General features: G+C 46.2%; 1 protein-coding gene across 9 annotated transcripts in view; it reads left to right on the top strand.

Moving 5' to 3' along the window:
• GOLGA2 (golgin A2) overlaps positions 1 to 14,933 on the top strand; it is a 46,888-nt gene extending 31,955 nt beyond the window's left edge. For all 9 annotated transcript variants that reach the window (XM_083597251.1, XM_083597245.1, XM_083597244.1 and 6 more), the window contains 14 exons: positions 1,101 to 1,190; positions 1,325 to 1,432; positions 1,570 to 1,660; positions 2,890 to 3,236; positions 4,478 to 4,591; positions 5,202 to 5,426; positions 6,151 to 6,250; positions 6,340 to 6,428; positions 7,639 to 7,792; positions 7,912 to 7,979; positions 8,719 to 8,821; positions 11,202 to 11,308; positions 12,541 to 12,712; positions 13,005 to 14,933. In XM_083597251.1, the coding sequence (XP_083453377.1) occupies positions 1,101 to 1,190; positions 1,325 to 1,432; positions 1,570 to 1,660; positions 2,890 to 3,236; positions 4,478 to 4,591; positions 5,202 to 5,426; positions 6,151 to 6,250; positions 6,340 to 6,428; positions 7,639 to 7,792; positions 7,912 to 7,979; positions 8,719 to 8,821; positions 11,202 to 11,308; positions 12,541 to 12,712; positions 13,005 to 13,252 (2,016 nt within the window). In that variant the 3' untranslated portion in view covers positions 13,253 to 14,933. The remainder of the gene's footprint in view (positions 1 to 1,100; positions 1,191 to 1,324; positions 1,433 to 1,569; positions 1,661 to 2,889; positions 3,237 to 4,477; positions 4,592 to 5,201; positions 5,427 to 6,150; positions 6,251 to 6,339; positions 6,429 to 7,638; positions 7,793 to 7,911; positions 7,980 to 8,718; positions 8,822 to 11,201; positions 11,309 to 12,540; positions 12,713 to 13,004) is intronic.
• The last annotated feature ends 5,471 nt before the right edge of the window (positions 14,934 to 20,404 follow it).

Genomic DNA, 20,404 nt, shown 5'->3' on the forward strand with positions numbered 1-20,404 from the left:
TCTTTTAAATTTGAGGAATGGTCTTTAGCAAGCACTTCTGAGCATTGAAAGGAAGCCTGGCATTTGACTAGCTTTTTTTTCTACTAGGGCTTCTTGACCCATTAATGCCTCAGCTCACATGACCAATAGGTATGTGTGTTGTAGTCCAGCAACATCTGGAGGGCCACAGTTTCCCTATCCTTGCCTAAAAATTGTGTTCCTTGAAGGTTCTGAGGGAAGGGACTGCTCTTGTGAGAAATTATTCTTATTTCAAGCTGATATGGATGTACATCTTGAGTTCTTTGTACTCTTCACCCGCAAATGGAGAGCTTCACTCAGCATATTTATCCACTTTTCTCTTTCTCTTTTTTTAATAATATTTTTATTAGTTTTCAGTTACAATAATCCAATAATCCCTTATACAACAACTGCAATATTAACATCCATTCATATTGACACATTAAATGATTATAAATCTATAGGTGAAGCATTCAATCTATATCCTTATTCCTCATGTGTGTGACAATTATTCTGTCCGTGGTGTTCCTTCCTGTCCTTATAAAATATAATGTCTATCTTTTCCGAGCCATTGCTGCTCTCCATCATGCCTTGGGCGGAGCTAATATCTCATTGCTGCTATTTATCCGCTTTTTCAAAGCATTTGCACTTGTGGGTACTGGATTGCAGAGAGAACAGAGGGCATGGGATTAAAATGTAGATTACTAGGTGTGGGGGGAGAGGGTAGTAGCCAAGGATGAAAGAGCTATGGTGACCTTTGAAGTTGCAAACCATGGCATTCAATCCCAGCGTCTGTTCTATAGCCATGAGTGCTAGAAACTTGGAAGCCTGAAAAAGGAAAGCTAATTTTAACTAATTTCCTTATGAAGATTTTCCCTTGTGCTTAAGTAGGGGGGGGGGAAATGCAATTCTGGCTATTCTCTCCCCCCCAAAAAAGTAGACATATTAACCCTTTGTCTATAATCCATGAGCTAGATTAAACGGCACTGTAGAAGCATCCTCTTGTGGACTTCTGGGGTGGGAAGGAATGAATGAATGAATGAATGAAAAGTGGCAAGGGATTTCAGTGTTTACCATAACCATTTGTTTGATTCTCTTGCCAGTTTGCAAACCAGCCAGGAATCCCAGATGCCACTCAACAGCTGCAAATGGCACTGGAAGAAAGAGCAAACCTAGAAACACAAATTGCCCAGGTAGGCCCTTCTGCCATGGGTTTTGGGATGTGGCCTTCATAGAAGAGTCCCTTAGCTTCATTCCCAGGAAGCGTGTTTTCTTTATTCACAATATTTGGCTTATGCTTTCTTTTTTCTCTTTGCTTGCTGAACAGATGTCTGAGTCAATCCAGCAACTGCAGACTGAACGGGATCAGTATGTGCACAAGCTGAAAGAGGAAGGGGGAATCTGGCAGCAACGAGTACAGTTGCTTTCTGACCAGGTAAGGACAGGTTCTCCTGCACTAAATAGCAGGCAGATATCTTTCTGGTAATATAACAACGGAGAGATTTACTTTCTGCATGAAAGACATGGAAGGTTAGCAACACTAGTCTTCCCTTTCCAATTCCTGTGGTGTAGGTCCAGGCTCTGACAGAAGAAAAGGACCTGAGTACAACACGAATTCAGGAGCTGGAAGCCAATCTGTCAGAGTTGATCAGCAGTCAGTCCGGTAAGGTTCAGTGTTCAGAAACTGCAGCTTAAAGCAAGACCTTCTTGCATAGTTTGTCATTACCTTTGCCCCCTAAACATACTCTGTTCCACACAAGCTCACCTGTTCAATCCCCTGTCTTTTTACTCTGTGCTGTAGCACAGTGATATGCAAAAGTTCCAACGATCAATTCCTGGCTACTCCTTTAAACATACTTATACAATGGTACCTTGGTTTTCGAACATAATCCGTTCTGGAAGACCGTTCGAGTTCCAAAACGTTCCAAAACCGAAGTGCAAAGGGTGGTCTGCAAATTTAATAGAGAAAATTGAGAAAAATAACATATACACTCAGTGGAAGACATTCGACTTCTGAGGCACGTTCAAAAACCAAAACGTTCATCAATGGAGAAGTTTGAAAACCAAGGTACCACTGTATATGGATCTGGTTGCAGGTGATAGGAAAGACTCCATTAGTTGCCTGGTTCAGTTTCCCCCATCTTATCAGTAGAGGCTCTCCTCTTAATCCTTTTGCAGAGGATTGACCAACATTTCTCTCCCCCACATTCCATTCTTAAGTGTACACCTGCAGATGTCAAGTGTTCCTGCAGCAAATGTGTTTACACCTGCATGTATCCTGTAGACACACATGTGTTAGAGCACCTTGATTTGTCCCTGCTTCCTGTGGAGTGAACACTCCATGGCAGATTTGGGCTTGCCTTTTGTTTAAGGCTGTGATGGCCAAACTTAGCCCTCCAGCTGTTTTTGGACTACAGCTCCCATCATCCCTAGCTAACAGGACCAGTGGTCAGGGATGATTGGAATTGTAGTCTCAAAACAGCTGGAGGGCCAAGTTTGGCCATCACTGGTTTAAGGCAACAAAAGGGACCTTTTGGTCAAGCTAATTCTCCACCCTTTTATGGTTTTTCTTGAACAACAACATGGCCAGACTACCAAGTTTGTGTGTGTTAAATTTGAATGTGCCACAATCACATAGAAAGCTGAGGTCCAATTGAAGGGGCAAAGGGAGCTGACCCAGCTCCACCCCTTTAAAGTGCTTTACATTTGGCCAGGCTCACTTCCATTATCAGCACCTGAGCAATGGGGGGGCGGGGAGTGCCTGAGTTGTGTGTGCTTGGTGGGGCGGGGGGGAGTAAGCCATGGAAGAGGGCTCTGTACTCCTCACCTACGCACTGCTTTTGTTCCTTAAGTTGGCCATGAACAGTCTGCCCCTCTAACTTGACCTTCTAGTAGTGAAGCCTCTGGAAAGTGATCCTGCCCCCCATTCGGGGCCCACAGAAGCTGAGCTGCGCTTGCAAGAAGAGCTCACTCGGTTGCAGGAGGAGAAGGAGGAGCTTCGTGGGCAGTGCCAAGCCCAGATGCGGGACAATGAGCAGCTGAGCCGCCTCAATCAGGAGCAAGAGGAGCAGCTGCAGGAGTTGGAAAAGACAGTGCAGCGCTATAGTGAGGAGGCTGTGGACAGGCAGCAGATCCTGGAGAACATGCAGAGTGACAAGGCAACCATCAGCCGAGCCATGACTCAGAACCGGGAGCTAAAGGAGCAGCTGGCAGAGCTGCAGAATGGCTTTGTCAAACTGGTATGTTCCTCCTTGTGGTGAGAGGCAATGGCCCCCTTTGCTATCCAGTCAGAAACTTCCAGTGCTAGGGATGTTTGAACTCTAAAAGGAAGCCATCAAGCACCCAGGGAACCCTTGTAGATTGCTGCAAAGGTTCTCTTTCCTCCACTGTTTCACTACTCCCTTCGTTGTTTCTGTTCCCTGTTTGTCTTGAGCAGGGGTTGGCAAGGTTTATCTTGCCTGGGCCAGATCAGTCCCGCAGAGATCCCTCCGTGGGCTGGATTGTGAGTGCTCACACCTGTGATTGCCGGCATCTGCGTAGATGCGATTTCCGGCACCTCGCTGGTTTAGTGCAGCGCGAGAGCAGGCAGCTCATTTCAGGGGAAGCTCGTGGGCCGGTCAAACGACTTCCACGGGCCACTTCTGGCCCACGGGCCTTAGGTTGCTGATGCCTGGTCTTGAGGAACCAGTGTCTTTTCCTTGGTCCCGTAATGGTCAACAATTTCAGTCTCCTTTTGTTTCTGACTAGTGCTGACTGCCTACATCTGCCTGAAATCTGTGATCTTACTTTATGCTGTATCTAAAAACCAATCTTATTGCCCTAATGGCTACAGAGGGAGACTTGAAACGACTTGCTCACAAACCTGTGTATTTATGCATTAAGTGAAGTAGCCTTCTGTTTGGAGATCAGTGGTTGCCCCCTGTTCTGAGTACAGCATGCATAAACCTGCAAGTCTTCTGAAATTTTTCCTATGTATGTTGCTAAATGTGTATGCTTTATCTTTGAAGCCCAATCAAGTATGCTAAAATATTTTAGCTAGCTGTACATGGGTTTCATAATAAGTCATACATGAGTGTAGTTTTAATATAGGAAATATTTAGTTTGCAGGCGAAGTATCTGAACCTTAAAGTTTCAGGGAGAGAGGGAGGAGCTTAAACATTAGAAGTTTAAAGGCTCAGAAAGCAGAGGAGTTATGGGTGGTACTTCTGTTAGCCAGGGGTGAAACTTGTGCACAACTTCCTGGCCTAAAAACCCCCTGTTAAAATACTTTTATCCTTAGTCTAATGCTCTTAAGGCTCTTTGCCTTTCCCCCATGGTTTCCTTCTCCTTCATCCCCTACCCCCTATTTTAGGTTGCTCCCAAGCTATTATGATTTCTGACAGGGATGCAGAAGGTTCCATAACAATAGACTGATACGTACTTCACCACTACTAGGGAGATTTGTGGCGCTGCCTCATTTGGCTGCCTTATGTCTTCACAGACCAATGAGAACATGGAGGTGACGAGTGCCTTGCAGTCAGAGCAGCATGTGAAGAAGGAGTTGGCCAAGAAGATTGGAGAGCTGCAAGAGAAGCTGGCAGAGCTCAAAGAAACGGTAATGCTCTGGCTGGGGTACCACTGTGAATGAAGGGAGCCAGTAATAGGGCACGTGGGGCCAGGGGCAGTGAGCTATAGGTGGCACAAAGCAGTGGGGTGAGGTCTTCTCCTTGCATACATTTCCTCAAGTGCTGAGCTGTTTTCCTTGAGACTGTCTTAGAAAATTACTCTTGCAGTTCCTGAAGTTAGGCTACATAGTTTAGCCATCTGACTGAAATGAAGAATAGTGTTGGAAGAGCTTCTCTACCCAGCAGAATTCAGAGCAGCCTGGCTTGAGGGGAAGAGAGATGTTCATTCCTCTTGAAGTAACTTTGGTTTTTCAAATCCAGTCTGTGGTGTCTGAAGGATTCAAAAAAAAAATTCCCACATCGTGATTTTTGCATCGCACATGCACGCATTGTGATTCACGATATATCACCACATCAAATATTATGAAACCATTACCACGAGGTGGACTTCGGACTGGTTTTGGACAATATTGATACATTGCCAAGACTACTGAGGTGGGGGAGAGAAGGGGGATTGTGTGTTATATGTGTGGAGAGAGAAGAGTGCACCAACTGTGGACTGCTGATTTTGTAACCAACTTATTTCCCTCCCCACCCTAGGAGGCTCAGAAAACACAGGAGGCTCAGGCCCTTCAGGAGCAGCGGGATCAGTATTATGCCCACCTCCAGCAGTACACCGCAGCATACCAGCAGCTAGCCACAGAGAAAGAGGAGTTGCACAAGCAATACCTTCTTCAGATGCAGCTCATGGATCGGCTGCAGCATGAAGAGGTCCAGGGCAAGGTGACTGTGGAGATGCATTTCAAGGAGCTGCAGGAAGCCAAGGTAAGAGTTGGAGCTTGGGAGGACTGGTAAGCAGGGCTGTGGAGGTTAAAACTGAGTAGGTCCAGGAGGATTCGGTTTTGCTTGGTCCTGGGCTGCAGCTGCCCAGGTCATCTGAATTATGCACCAAGTGAAAAACAATGTTAGGAATAATTAATGTTGACATGTGTACAGTTGTGTGGTACAGTGGTACCTCGCAAGACGAATGCCTCGGAAGACGAAAAACTCGCAAGACGAAAGAGTTTTTTGTTTTTTGAGCTGCTTCGCAAGGCGATTTTCCCTATGGGCTTGCTTCGCAAGACGAAAACGTCTTGCGAGTTTGTTTCCTTTTTCTTAAAACCGCTTGAAGAGGTGCAGTTGCGACTGACTGTGCTTCGCAAGACGAAAAACATCGCAAGACGAAAAGACTCGCGGAACGAATTAATTTTGTCTTGCGAGGCACCACTGTATTGCATAATCCTAATTGTGCAATTGGGCCTTTGCCAGCTTTGAGTGCGAGCTTGGGTGTGGGATGCAAGGTGACAAGTGCCTGAGGTAGGAGCTGACATACTGGAAATCCCAACTCTGGTGGTTGGATGTTGGAATGAGAAAGGCTTTCCAAATGTTTGTTTTTCCAGTTCTGGGTCAGTAGTTGTAGAAAGGAATCACATGAAGCCTTTGTGTTGTGTTGGGTCAGTGTACTTTTGTGGAAGAAGCAGCCAAAACATCTGTTGCCTCTTTCTTGAAGGAAAGCCTGGAGATGATTTCCAAAGAAAACAAGGAGCTGCAGGCTCAGGTCAGCCAGCTCATGGCAGAACTAGATGCAAGGATGCTTCCCAGGGCACAAGGTGAGTTGTCTTTTCCATTAGCGGGGACACAGGGGGCTGATCCTAGCAGGATGTTCTAACTCCTCTCTGCTGTCTTCCTTTGCTCACAGGGGATGGAGTGGAAACCGAAGAGACTGTCGAAGAGCTGAAGACTCCTGCCCTTACCATCCCAGATAATTTTGAAAGTAGAGAGGAAATGGTGAGTGCCTGGCGAGTCTTTGTGGTTTTACATGAGTGCTTCAGGAGGTGAGGGGAATAGGAAGGGTGGGCAGGGAATAACTTGGAAGCTCAGAGATGCAGCAGCCCTGAAGTTCTGTTCAAAGACTTTCAGCTGAATACTTCTAGCTTCCTAGAAATGTGTTGCATTTCTGGATTTATCTTCACTTGACATTAAACGTAGATTAACTTCCCCATGCTTTTAAATTGGATTATTTCTCAGCCTATGCTTGTGTCTCCCTCTCTGTTCTCCCCACCCCCTTGTGTGCCTCCAAGCAAGCCAGAGCAAGTAAACATTGGACTCCCAACTAGTTTCCCACTTCAGTACTGCATGGTTCCAGACAGGTTAGCTTCAGAGACAAGAAGGGCCTGTGTAGACTATTTTCACATGTAATGTGTCTCAGCAGGCTTGCAGAACGGTTTATCAATTGGGTGTGTTTTTTGACTGTCAACTTGGCAAAGTCCCTAAAACAAGAGATGCTGAATTTACTGAAATCATTCTGAGTGCAAATGCAGACAGGCACATCCAGGGGGCTCTAGTTTTGGGGCTTCGGACAATGCCTCAGCATTACCAATCCTTACAACCCAGGCACTTCCATTTTTGCTGGCCCACCTAGATGACAAAAGACCAGTGCAGACTTTCCAGTCTCTGCAGCCAGCTTCTCACGGTATCTTATTGAATATGTCCCTGCCTCTTTCCCCAACATACAGCCAGCACACTCTGCATTACAGGGCCAACCTAAGAATGTGCTGAATTCTTGGAAAGAGTAGCCCTGGAGTTTCAGAATTGGGTAGCATTATGAAGCCAACAGTTTTGAATTGGTATTAGTTTTATCTTAGTATAGTGATTTTTGTGCTTTCAAAAGACCCTCTCCACCTCAAGAAAAGGCCTGGAGCATATTTTTTCCAACACTAAGCCAAAGTTTTAGAGCATAGGTATAATGAAGCATAAATGTGCCTACAGAGCTGTGGAAATACGAGAATGACTCTGATGAAATGAGCTACAGATAAAAATGAACCTTCTTAAATTCTTTCTAAACCCCTTGCAACATGCTAGCATTGGTTTGATTGTACACTTATTTCTCTTATTTAAAACAGCTATAATTCTTCAAATGGTCCCCAGGATATATTTTTATTTTTTACGTTTAACAACACCCTTATGCTAAACTTCAGCATATGGAATTGCATCTTAGGTGGCTTTCTTGACATCTGTTATGTCCCAAGCGGAAACTGAGCGAGAGGAGATGAGGCAGCAACTGTCTGAGGAGAGGAGGCAATGCAGAGGCCTCCTGAAGCAGATTGCCATGCTGAGGAAGGAGCAGCAGCTGCATGTTGCATCTGGGGGAGGTAAGCGTGCTCCTGTGTGTGGATGTGCATATTCAGGTGTCTATTTGGGTTCCAGCCAAGTTGGACCACAAGGCCATTCCTTCTGCAGTCGCTTAATCAAATTACTTGACCCTTTTCAGATTCTGCTGCAGATTCCGTTCCAGGTGAGGTTCACGAAGCCTTAAAAAGTGCCATGGAGAAGCTGCAGGTGCGTGTTTAATGCTTTTGGCTACAAACCCAGACAAATAGCACATGTGCTAGTTAATGCAATACATCTTTCAGCACTTTATGAGCATGTTCATGTGAAGGTCCCGTCACTGATGAAGAGCCTTTGCAATCCTGCCTTTGCCTATTGAGCTGTGTGATGTTGGATGGACTGTTGCTGGCTTAGCTGTCTTTGTACTGTAAGACTTCCAAACAGCGATAGTAGTTCCTCCATTCCCCAAGATCACTATAATAATTAGCACTTAATCAGATTTTCACCATGTAGGTTCTCTTCTCTCTCCCTGCCACAATCTTTTGTGGGGGTGAGTGACTAGTGATTCTGCTTTGGAATCAAAAGATATTTTGTGGAAGAATCAAGCCAAACCACACTTCGTTTATTGTTGATACACCTCACTACGTTTTGAGTGTATATGTTCTTAAGAGAACTGATCTGAAAATCTTTAGTGTTCTAGTGACTTCTTCCCTTGGAAAGCAGCAGCAGGCTTTTCCTCCTAAGCAGTCAGACCTGCTTGGGTAGAAGGCTTCTGCTGCTTTCTTTTCTAGAAATAATATCATTTTACCTTCCAAGGGATGGTGCCTATCTCCCGCCTATCGGTGAGAAGCTGCCCTTGTGCTGATTATTGCTGTGGTAGTGCTGGCTGCTGTGCCAGGAGGGTTTGGGTTTCTTCTTCCACATGGGCTCCCTAACATCTTCAATGGTGACTGGCTGTTGTGCTTTCTAGTCTCGATTCACAGACCTGATGCATGAGAGGGCAGAGCTGAAGGACCGGGTGGAAGAGCTGGAACATCGTTGTATACAGTTGTCTGGAGAAACGGACACTATAGGTGAGATGAATTCAGTGCCCCTCTCCACGTTTCACTGAGATGTCTGGGGAAGTGTGACTAACACTTTGATATAGATTGTGTGGCAATTCTCCCATAGGATCCTGAAGACCTTTTGTTTACATTTTAAAATCTCAGTTCTCATGAAGACAAAGGAAAATGCAGGCAGCCTCCAGTAGTTAGGAATTACTACTCATCACCCACCTATCTAAACCATTTTACCTTCTGTGTATCTCCACACAGAAACAACCAAATAAAGGTCTTGGGAGCAGACCTACAGAGTATGTAGGAAGCAGCTGGTATGCACCATCCTAGTCCCTGTCTAGTCTGCTCTCTCAGCCAGCAAAAGTGGGTGCTGTTTGCCTGTGTCAGTTTGCTTATCCTGTAAGATTCCTGCCTGCATGTCAGAAAGTGTGCTGATTACAGTGTAGGGTTGGCTGAGTGAAAACACCTGGACTGTGGATGTGGTCCAGAGCCTTCCTTATTATAACAGCAGGCCCTGTCACAGGCAGGCGGGGTCATCCCCAAAGGGGACAACACTTAAAGGTTGCCGCTTTGGGGAGCCACAGGGGAAGAGGAGTGTCAGTCAGGATACGTAGGGCTGAAACTGTGGGACACAGCATGTGACCCTCACCCATGATGAGAACCTGGTTGAGGGGAAGTTTGGTTTGGCGTGGTTTCCCTCGAGTGAGAGGCAGAAAGAGAGTAGTTGTAGATTCACCATCTTCCTCCTGATGGTGTGCTATGCACATACTATTGGGCCTTAAGTTTACTATCTTTGGCCTGAATCTCTCAGTTGTGATAGATGATTGGTGTCTGGGTGTGCAGGTAGCAGGGAGTTGTTAAAATGCTGTCCAATCTCAGCGGTCATGGGCAGAGGAAGATGCCGTTCAAGTACCAAGGCCTAGATGTTTAATCTGTGTTCCTCATTGGAGTCCTCTCCTTTGGAAAGTACTAGTAGCGTATCCACTGAGCCCTCTGGTTTGGTGATGCTGTTACTGAATGCCAGATTGGTCTGTAATAAGACTATGTTCATCCATCATAGATGAACAGACTGATCTGACGGGCATTACTGAGACTTGGGTGAGTGAACTGGGTGGACCTGACCTTACCCAGCTTATGCCTACCTGGGTACATGATACAACACTAGGCTATACTACCAGGTGGTTGAGGGGGAGGTGTTGATATTGTCCATAAAAACATTATCTCCTTGACCAGAAAACCTCTTGATTTTGGGACAGGCTTAGATGATCTGTACCTGGTGTTGTTTAAGAGAGGCAGATTCAACTTTCTGCTGGTCTGCTGGCCACCCAGTTACCCAGTAGCATCCCTGATCTGGCTGGCCAAGGTGATCTCTGGGGTGATGGAGAACACCTGGGTGTCTCCAGTAACCATGTGTAGCTACCATTGGGTCAGCTATGGATCTATCTCCAATAGTCTTTGGTCTGACACACCATGCAGAGCATACTCATGATACAGTCTTTGCCCCAAGCGATACGAGAGACTGAGAATAAGGGGGAGTGCAGTCTACTTCCTTGTCATGGTGAGATCTTTATCCCATTATGTTTGGACTGACAATGGCCATCTCTTGCTTAAGACTAGTGGGCCCACTTGGATGGAAACTGATGTGTTCCTGAATGCTCTGTGGGATCTTCCTGTGGAGAAAGCCCAGGTCTTGCTATGGAACAGACAGCTGACATGATTGCTTCTGAATGTCCTCTCTGGCATTATGGAGCTTGTGAGGTCTCTTGGTCTTCTGAGGATCTCCAGGCTATGAATCAAGCCAGACAAAGACTGGCTTGCAAGTGGCACAATCCCACTCTGAAGCCAACCAGACACTGCTTGGAGCACATAATTATGCTCACTACGTGGCAGTGCAGGCTGCAAAACAGGCTTATTTTGCAGCTTGCATTGCATCCTGTAGTAGCAGGCAGGCACAGTTATTTATGTGCATCCCTCCTTCTCTCCCATTTAGTTTCTGCCAAAATAAAACATGTAAATAAGGAAATAGTGGAAAATCTTTAGGCTTCAGAATTCTTGAGCTGATTGGTTTCATATGGCGTTTTCTAGCTGAAAGTAAAAGGCAGAATACATACATTTAGCTGCATTATGGTTTTTCATCTTTGTTCAATGTTTATAAAACTTCAGTAAGTTGCTGGTGGGAAACTGTTCCCTTCTTCCAAAAGACCTATTGCAACATGTGGATTCTGCTAGATTTCAGAATGTACCAGAAGCTTTGCCTACCTTGTTTTCTTTTTCAAGGAGAGGAAGTGGGGGCAACCCCATTTCATGGTTGCATGTATATGTAAGGGTGAATGTGGAGCTTTCAGCACCACCCTTTGAACAGACTTGCTAAGACTCACTTGTGTCTCCTGTGTTTCAGGTGAGTACATTGCCTTGTACCAGAGTCAGAGGGCTATCCTAAAGCAGCGCCACCGGGAGAAAGAGGAGTACATCAGCCGACTCGCCCAGGACAAGGAGGAAATGAAGGTGAGCAAGGGATCTCCTCCCTTCCCACCAAGGGCTCTTTCTGACACAGTACCGGAAGGGAGTGAACCGGGTTGGCTGGGGTATTGTGAGTTTCACACTGTTAATTAGGGCACCAACCACCCTTCGCTCCTGCACCTGGACTGCAGTGCTTACTGAGGCAGATCTCCGATTGAAGGAGGGTCCACTGTCTTTATTTACAGTTCCTGGCACACTGGAAGAAGACCCTTAGGCAGAGTCTGGCTCACCCCATTTAAAGGAGTAAACTGGTCTCCTGTTGAGCTCTGGGCACCTGTTGTTGTTCGTTGTAATCTGTGACCTTCCTGAACACCTCTGTCTGCCTGCATGCACAAAGCCACTTCCACTGCTTACAAAAAGGTTTCTTAAATTACTTGGAGAGCTTTAAAAGAGGAGTAGACAAATTCATGGAGGACAAGACTATCAATGGCTATTAGTATGATGGCTGTGTTCTGCCTCCACAGTTGGAAGTGGTATGCTCCTAAGTTACAGTTGTTGGGAATTGCAAGTGGGGAGGAAACTGTTCCACTCAGGTCCTACTTTGGTCCTTCCCATAGGCATCTGGTTGGCCACTGTGAGAACAGGACCCATCCAGCAGTCCCTTATTATGTTTTTATATGTGTCCTGTACATAGATAACAGGAGACAAAGGGGAAGGAGAGGTTTGGGCTTGATAAGAAGGGTGATTCAGAATCGTGCACCTCAGATGAAAATAAAACATAGTTGACTTTCCTTGGTCAGTTACACAGCAAATTAAGGTAGAACGAAGAAGTAGTGGTGGTACAAGCCTGGATCGAAGGGGAAGAGGACACCTCCAATGTTGCTGCTTTAGCTCTAAAGAAAGTAATGTACCTGGAAACTTGCTTCTGGGAGCACCAAGGTTAAAAGTCTTTGCAAATCAATGTTAATGCCTTTGTGCTCCTGGTGGTGCTAACCCACTTGGGTCCATTATGAGAACACAGGAGAGGGTGATGTTGGAAGAAAGCAAAGGAGAACAGTGACAGTGAGCATGTGCAAAGCAGAGGCGATATAGATGAGCAGAAAAATTAAGGACCTTGAGGATAGAAGCTTGAATGCTTTAAAAGCTGCCAGGAAAAAATTCCAGGGACACTGGAAGAAGGAAACCTATTCATTGTAACGGGAGGTGGTATGGTGCATGTGGGACACACAGGTGGCTCTTGCTGATTCCGTTTCCCTCTTTATACTGCTCCATTGCAGATGAAGTTACTGGAGCTCCAGGAGTTGGTGATGCGCTTGGTTGGGGAGAAGAACGAATGGTATATAAAATACATGGAGATGGCTCAAAGTGTGGATCCCCAGTCTGACCCCAAGAGTGAAGCTGCTCTTACAGCAGTGAGGCACGTTGAGCTGAATGCTACCGATGGTGAAGGTGAGCAGTGGTGACAACCAGTGGGGGAAATAGCTGCTGTATCTTCATGGGGAGTTCTAAGCTTAATTTCAGTGTCTTGGTTTAGCCCCAGAATTTGAGAAGCATCAGTAAATGTCTCTGTCTTTGAACTTGGCCAGAACTACTTTCTGCTCTCCACAAGCAACAGAAACCATTTACCACACACTAGGGTTGAGGAGAGAGTTTTATAGGTTTTGTGTGTGAGACTTCCAGGAAAACCTGAGACCAAACATTTCTCTCTAGAAGTTAAACTGTCTGCTATCTTGCCTCCCAGGGTTGCGAGAAGTGAGTTTGGCAGATGAGCCAGAACTGGAATCCACAGCTTCACAATCCCACCCATCACACACTGACAACAAAGCTCCCCAGCCTGCTTCACAAGACCCCACCGCCAAGCAGATCATGCATCTTCTACGTGAAATTCAAAACCCCCGGGACAGGCTGGGCTCCCTCTTGCAGAACCCCTGCATTCCCTTCTTCTATCGAGCTGATGAGAATGACGAAGTCAAGATCATGGTGGTGTAACTTGGCATGGAATCTGCAAGGACGTAAAGTGCCCCGTGTTTTCTGTCCTGTAATCTTCGGTTGCAGCAAGTGTCACACATGGTGGTTGAGCTCAGTGGAATTTGAGTGCCAGGCATCCTGAGCTAGTCTTCCCCTTTTGCTCTTCCTGAGCAGATAATGTAGGGCTGTCATGTGAAGTTCAGGAGAAGACTTTGGTTCCCCTGGCTTCTGCTTCAGGCAGCCAGTCAGTTTCCTCAGTCAGTGACTTTTGTTCCATTTGTCATTGTAGCCATCAGCTCAGCACCTTTCTGTTAATTTATTCCAGGTTTAGATGGTTTGGATCCTCTTTGTCCCTTACCATAGATCTCTGTCTTTTTGCTTTATTGCACAGTTGGCCTCCTGCCCAAATTTAACAGCCATCTTAATCTCTAGCCCTCCTTAAAACAGAGAGCTCTACAAAACATTTTCCTTTTTGTCTAATGACTTGGGACAGGGAGCTCAGGGGGAGAATCTGTCTCCTGTTACCATTTTGGGGTTGGCTTCTGGCTTTTTGGTGCAGATGATCTGAGGATGGGATGGAAATGTGGCTGCGCTTTTGAAGGTGACATAGTTTGCTGTCTCTGTTGGATGGTTTTAAATTTTTTTTAAAGATGGGGAAACCTTTCTCCCCTCTTCTTTTTTAAAGGAAATCACTGAAAAAGCATACTTTTATATTGATCTCTGGAATTTCAACTACCTTTAATTGGATCTCCTTTCTTCCTGGTTGGGCAGTGGATTATTTTAACAGTGAGCAAGGTTGTTTGAAATAATTTTTTTATCTCCTGTGGACCCTAATACAGAACCAGGTCAGAGATTTCTATGCAGGAGGGTGTGTATCATATGTTGAGTGAAAAAGGCATTCAGAGCAGGTGCATGAGGGAGGGACAAAGATTTGCCCCATGTCTAGCTTGAATCCTACCTAGGAGGCCATCTATGCGAGATAACTTTGTACATTTGCATACAGGCAGCAGAAGTAGCTGGCTGGTGACATAGCTGCTTGTTTGTGACCAGGGTCCTTCCTGGAGGTGAAAAGTGCTAGCAAGGTGGATGGGTATTGCTGCTGCATTGCACCTCCTTGTAAGTCATTTTACCAGTCGCTTACATAATAGATTGTTGTATCTTCATCAGAGCCTTTCTTTCCCGTAGAACCTGCTAGAAAAAGTCCATCCAAAGGAAAAGCACACAGGGAAGCTTCTTAAAATGTAAGCTTCATCCTTCGCCAGTTTTTCAGGAGAGCACGATTGTAGACTTAAATCACTGCACTCTTCCAGGAGATTGGCACAGCTGTGATGTCAGTGTTACTCCCTCAGTGCATTGTGTTGGCACCACAAAGTGGGCTTGCGAGCTCCTGTTTGCACGAATGTACATAGTGTATCTGTGTAACATTTTGTATATACCTTGAATAAAGAGGAGAAAAGTCTTTGGGCAGAATTTCGGGCTGCCAGAAGTCATCTTGTAATCTTGTATTTAAAAAAAAAATTAAATTCAGTGGCGGGAGCCAGGAATGTGATTTAATATGGAACATTGTGAAATATTTATTGGGTGTCTGGTTTCTGGGAATGTGAAAGGAAAACCTTTATTAGAGAGAACTTGCATTCTATTGCAAAGATAATTTAATCCTGTTACAAATTTGTTCTTTCTGAATAAACCTGTTCCACCTATAGCACACTGTGTGTGGTTCTTATGTTCTACAAAAGATCAACAGTTTCCCTTATTGTGCAGACATGATTGAGTTGTATGCATGTTGCATTCTGTTTGTCCTTGCTGAAATGGACAGCCTTCACCATTAAACTGTGCTTTTCTCCCAGGAATGGGAAGAGAAAAAATCTAGTTGCTGCTAGGGCTGGGCAATGTACAGTGGTACCTCGGGTTACAGATGCTTCAGGTTACAGGCTCCGCTAACCCAGAAATAGTACCTCGGGTTAAGAACTTTGCTTCAGGATGAAGTGGCAGCGGGAGGCCCCATTAGCTAAAGTGGTACCTCAGGGTAAGAACAGTTTCAGGTTAAGAATGGACCTCCAGAACAAATTAAGTTCTTAACCCGAGGTACCACTGTATCAATATTGTCCAAAACCAGTCTGAAGTCCACCTCGTGGTAATGGTTTCATAGTATTTGATGTGGTGATATATCGTGAATCACAATGCGTGCATGTGCTGCAAAAATCACAATGTGGGAAAAACCGTGGGTTTGGTCATTGCTCCTCTCCTCATTCCTGCTGCCCCTCAACTCTCCTCTGCCTCCTGCAGCGAATCACAAGAGCAGGTGCTGAAGAAAGCAGCCTACCTGGGAACTTTCCTCATGAGCTTCTTGTTTTAAGTGCAGGCGCCAGGCTGGTAGGCGGTTGAGGGAGACGCAGTCCGAGCCAGCTCCAGGCTTCTTGCTGGGAGTCCCTTTTCCCTTCCTTCCTCTTTCTTTGGGCTATCTCTGCCTGCCCACAAGACCCTGACACCCAAGCCATACCAGGGTCCTCACAAGAGCAGGAAGCCCTTTCGGCCTCGCTTCCCCAGACCCCCTTCCAGTTGTTGCCCAGCCCTGCCATTTGAACTGCTGCTGCCCTCAGCTGGGGCTCTTGGAAGCTGCTGCTAGTCCCGTGGAAAAATAAACTGGGCTATTTCTTCCGAGTTAAAGAAAATAAAAATAAACCTTGCCCTCTTGTTTAAGTATCCTTCCTCCCTTCTGGGTGTGTGTTTGTGTCTCCCTCGTGTTTATTAGGGAACATTTTTTCACCTTACCTTTGATATCTATGCTACGAATTACTCCTATAGCTTTAATTTTTGAGAAAATGTGCTAATTTAAAAATTACCTGTATTATAAAATAAAAGCCATAGCAATATGTTAAAGGGAAGTTAAATTTTGTAAGTTTTAGACCCCTAAGTAGTAGCAGTTGCCAGGGGATTACCCGGTTTCCCTCTACAGAGTTCCATCCTTATTTCAGACATTGTTCTGTATCGGTATATCGCAATGTTTAGCTGTTGATATATCACGATCCTGAAACCAGACATCGCCCAGCCCTCATGCAGCCCTTTTCATTTCTGGCCTCTGTGTACGTCAGATGCTCATTTCAGTCTGTCGATCTCCACGCCGTTTCAAGTAGCAGAACCTTCTCTGTTATCTAGGAGAGTGCAATACAAGCCCTGCTTTTCCTGTAGATACTTAATGCTGTTTCTAGTCCACCATTCTCTTCTCATTTTTACATAGCGCTATGCTGTTTCAGCCACCCAAAAATCCTAACTGCACCTCTAGTGGTGGAGCCCTAGAATTGTACAAAAAGGTACAATGGAACTAGTGCGCTTTATTGTGGTTCTTCTAAAGATGGTTTCTGAGAAACGAAGGTGTCCTTCAGCTGTGGGCTTTTAGGGGCTTCTGTTTTCCTACCTCAGGAGAGCCATCCCTTATCTCACTTTAACCAACACCTGTCTCTCATGTGGAAGGGGTTTGTGAAGACGGGACAATCCTTACTCCCTGGACAGAAGCAGCGGGAGGGGAGGGGGGTGCATGCATTTCACTCTGCTATTTTGCTGCAAGTGTATTGCGTCTCCTAAGGACGGACGGAGGGCTCTGGGACCCTGCAGCTTCCTTCCCAAAGCCAGGCGCCTTGCTTAGCCGCAGTGCGGGATTTGGAGTACTGGATGTTTCTCTGCACATGGTGCTGACGTAAGGTGGTGTGAAATTGAGACGCTCCAGTTGGGGGCGCAATTGAGACGCTCCAGTTGGGGCGCCAGATATTGGCCTCCACAGGCCGCCATTTTATGGAAGATTACAAAGGCCCTTCCATTTTGTTTGGCATTGGGAAGAAGGCGTGACAGAGGGAAGGGCTCTAGGACCCTGCAAGAGCCTTCTTTCCAGAGCCAGGCACCTTGCTCAGCTGGTTAAGAGTGGCGGCAGCAGTTTTCCGCAGGGCTCTGATCTGAGGTGGTGTAAAAGTGAGAAGATCCGTTTCGTCTGGCTTTGAGAGGGTGGTGCAAGGGCTCGGGTGCTGCCAGAGCCCTGACACTGCCTTCCCAAGGTGAGAAGTGGTGCTCAGATGCTGCAGGTCCCTATTTTATGGAACCTTACGAAGTCAATTTTGTCGGGCTTGGGGAGGGTGGCTGGACAGAGGGAAGGACTCTAGGACCCTGCTGGAGTCCTGGAGCCCCCTTCCCAAGTCAGGTGCCTTGCTTACCCACATGTGGGACCAGCAGCTTTCCTGCAGTGCTTAGCCGAGATGGCGCAATATGAAAAGTCTATTTTTTCTGGCTTTGGCAGGTCTGCACAAGGGGACTAGGATGCTCCCAGAACCCTGGCACTGCCTTCCAAAAGTCTGCCCTGCCTTCCCATAGCCTTGCTTAGTTGATTAAGAGTGGTGCTGGCAGTATTCCTGCACACAACTTTGATCTGAGATGCTGCAAAATTAAGAAGATCTACTTGGGGACTTCAAATATTACAAAGTCCCATCCGTTTTGTCTGACTTTGGGAGTGCTCGCCTTCCCAAACCGGAAGCCTAGGAAGTACTTGCCCTGCTCTGGGATGGAGAGAAGGGCTCTAGGACCCTCCCAGAGCCCTGGAGCCTCCTTCGCAGAGCCAGGCACCTTGCTCAGCTGCAGTGCAGGATCTGGGATCGGGCAGTTTTCTTGCACAGGGCACCAGCTGAGATGCAGCATTATTGAGAAGATCCATTTGGGAGTCCCAAATATTGACCTCCAAAGATTACTAAAGTAATTTTATCCATCTTTGGGACGGCAGCACAAGTGCTCTGGAGCTCTGGCACTGCCTTCCCAAAGCTGGGTAAACTTTATAGATTGCAGCTTTGCACAGGTAGGGGTATGTGTGTGTGAATTAATAAAGGATGTGTGGGTTTTCTTCACTCTCCATTTATTTACTTCCCACTGCCCTGCGCACACAAAACTATGATCTTACACACTGCAGTTTGGAAAGCTCTGCAGTAGAGCCTGAGACTAATTCTCAGGGTTTGGAGTTTAAGCTCCACATTGTGCAAAACATTCCTGCATTGCAGGGGCCAGATGATCCTTGCAGTCACTTCCAACTCTACAGTTCTATGATTATGGGATGTTGGTGGCACCACCCAATTCAATCAGCAGTTTGAATCCGCAGAACAGGGTGCTTTGTCCCAGCTCCTGCCAATCTAGCAGTTCGAAAGCATACCAGCACAAGTAGATAAATAGGTACTGCTGCAAGCCAGAAGGCAAACTGTGTTTTTGTGTGCTCTGGCACTTGTCATAGTCCTTTGCTGTGCCAGAAGCGGTTTAGTCATGCTGGCCACATGACCTGGAAAGCTGTGTACAAACACCAGCTCCCTTGGCCTGAAAAGCAAGATGAACACCACACTCTAGTCACCTTTGACTGGACTTAACCATCCATGGAACCTTAATATTGACATATGATTTTATGATCTGAGTAGATTTTCAATGTGATCCACCCTGCTATATAGGAAGACATTGCAACTTAAGCATAATGCACAAGTTTGGGTTCTGTGTGGATCTCATTGTTGGCCATGCAGGGCTGGACAATGGGCTCTGTAGTGTGGTGAATGCTTCCATCTGTGAGAGAGAATTCCCTGAAAGAGGCAGTTATCAAAGCACTTTATTTAAAAAAACAAAAAAAACCCTTTGGACTCGGCCACTATGACCAGTCTCAAACTTTCCATTCCTGGGCAAAGTGAGTGAGCCTGTGGCACATCTGGAGGACCATGGTCATGCTGGTCAATGATCTCCAGCTAGGGACAGAGGTGAAAGCTGTTTCCTTCCGCTCCCTCCTGGACCGTGTCCAGAAAGTGGTGATGAAGAATGAGTGTTTGCCCCCCTGGCCTCTCACTTTTGGGGTGCCTCAGGGCTCCATCCTCTCCCCCATGCTTTTTAACATCTATATGAAGCTGCTGAGAGAGATCATCGGGGGTTTGGGCTGGGTGTTCATCAGTATGCGCATGATACCCAGCTCTACCTCTCTTAAATTGGAACCAGTGATGGTGGTGAAGGTCCTGTGTGGCTGGAGGATGGATGGCAAATAATGAAGTTGAATCCAGACAATAAAGTGTTGTTTGTGGTGGGCAGGAGGCAGGCGGGGGTGGGGGGACTCCATGAATGGGGTAACTCTGCCCCTGAAGGACCAGGTACGGAGCATGGGGGTCATTCTGGACTCACAGCTGTCCATGGAGGCGCAGGTCAGTTCTGTGGCCAGGGCGGCTGTCTACCAACTCCATTTGGTATGCAGGCTGATCCCCTATCTGCCCATGCACTGTCTTGCCAGAGTGGTACATGTGCTGGTTATCTCCTGCTGATTATCTCCTGTAGAGCAATGTGCTCTATGTGGGGCTACATTTGAAGGTGACCCAGAAACTACAACTAATCCAGAATGCGACAGCCAGATTGGTGATTGGAGGCGGCCGCTGAGGCGATATAACACCGGTCCTGAAATACCTACATTGGCTCCCAGTATGTTTCTGAGCACAATTCAAAGTGTTGGTGCTGACCTTTAAAACCTAAACGGCTTCAGCCCAGTATACCTGAAGGAGCGTCTCCACGCCCATGATTCTGCCCAGACACTGAGGTCCAGCGCCGAGGGCCTTCTGGTGGTTCCCTCATTGCAAGAAGTGAAGTTACAGGGAACTAGGCAGAGGGCCTTCCTGGTAGTGGCACCCACCCTGTGGAACACCCTCCCATCAGATGTCAAGGAGATAAATAACCCTACAACTTTTTGAAGACATCTAAAGGCAGCCCTATACAGGGAAGTGTTTAATTTTGATTATGCTTTTATATTTATTGGAAGCCACCTAGAGTGGGCAGGTACTACTACTACAACTCATCATAATAATAATGTGTTGGCTGCCAAAATCACCTGCCAAGGAAAACAGCTGAGTTTTTCTTTTTTAAGAACCGTGGAATCTACTCCGATTAAAGTTGTTTGGAGTTTTTGTATAGAACCTTTCCTTGGTATGTGTAAATAATACCACAGTGAGATAATACACTTTCAGTGGATGGTGATGCTTCCTTTTAAAAACCCCATACAGAATATGTGTGTGTGTTTAACTGTAAAACCAGAACGTCAACCTATTGCTCCTGACACTGCCATCATGTGTGCAGCTCTCCATTTGTCTTGCCACAAATAACTTGATAGCATTAAGTATAAGAGCCTGGAAG

The sequence above is a fragment of the Podarcis filfolensis genome (assembly GCF_964270895.1).
Source record: "Podarcis filfolensis genome assembly, chromosome: Z".
NCBI classification, from domain to species: Eukaryota; Metazoa; Chordata; class Lepidosauria; order Squamata; family Lacertidae; genus Podarcis; species Podarcis filfolensis.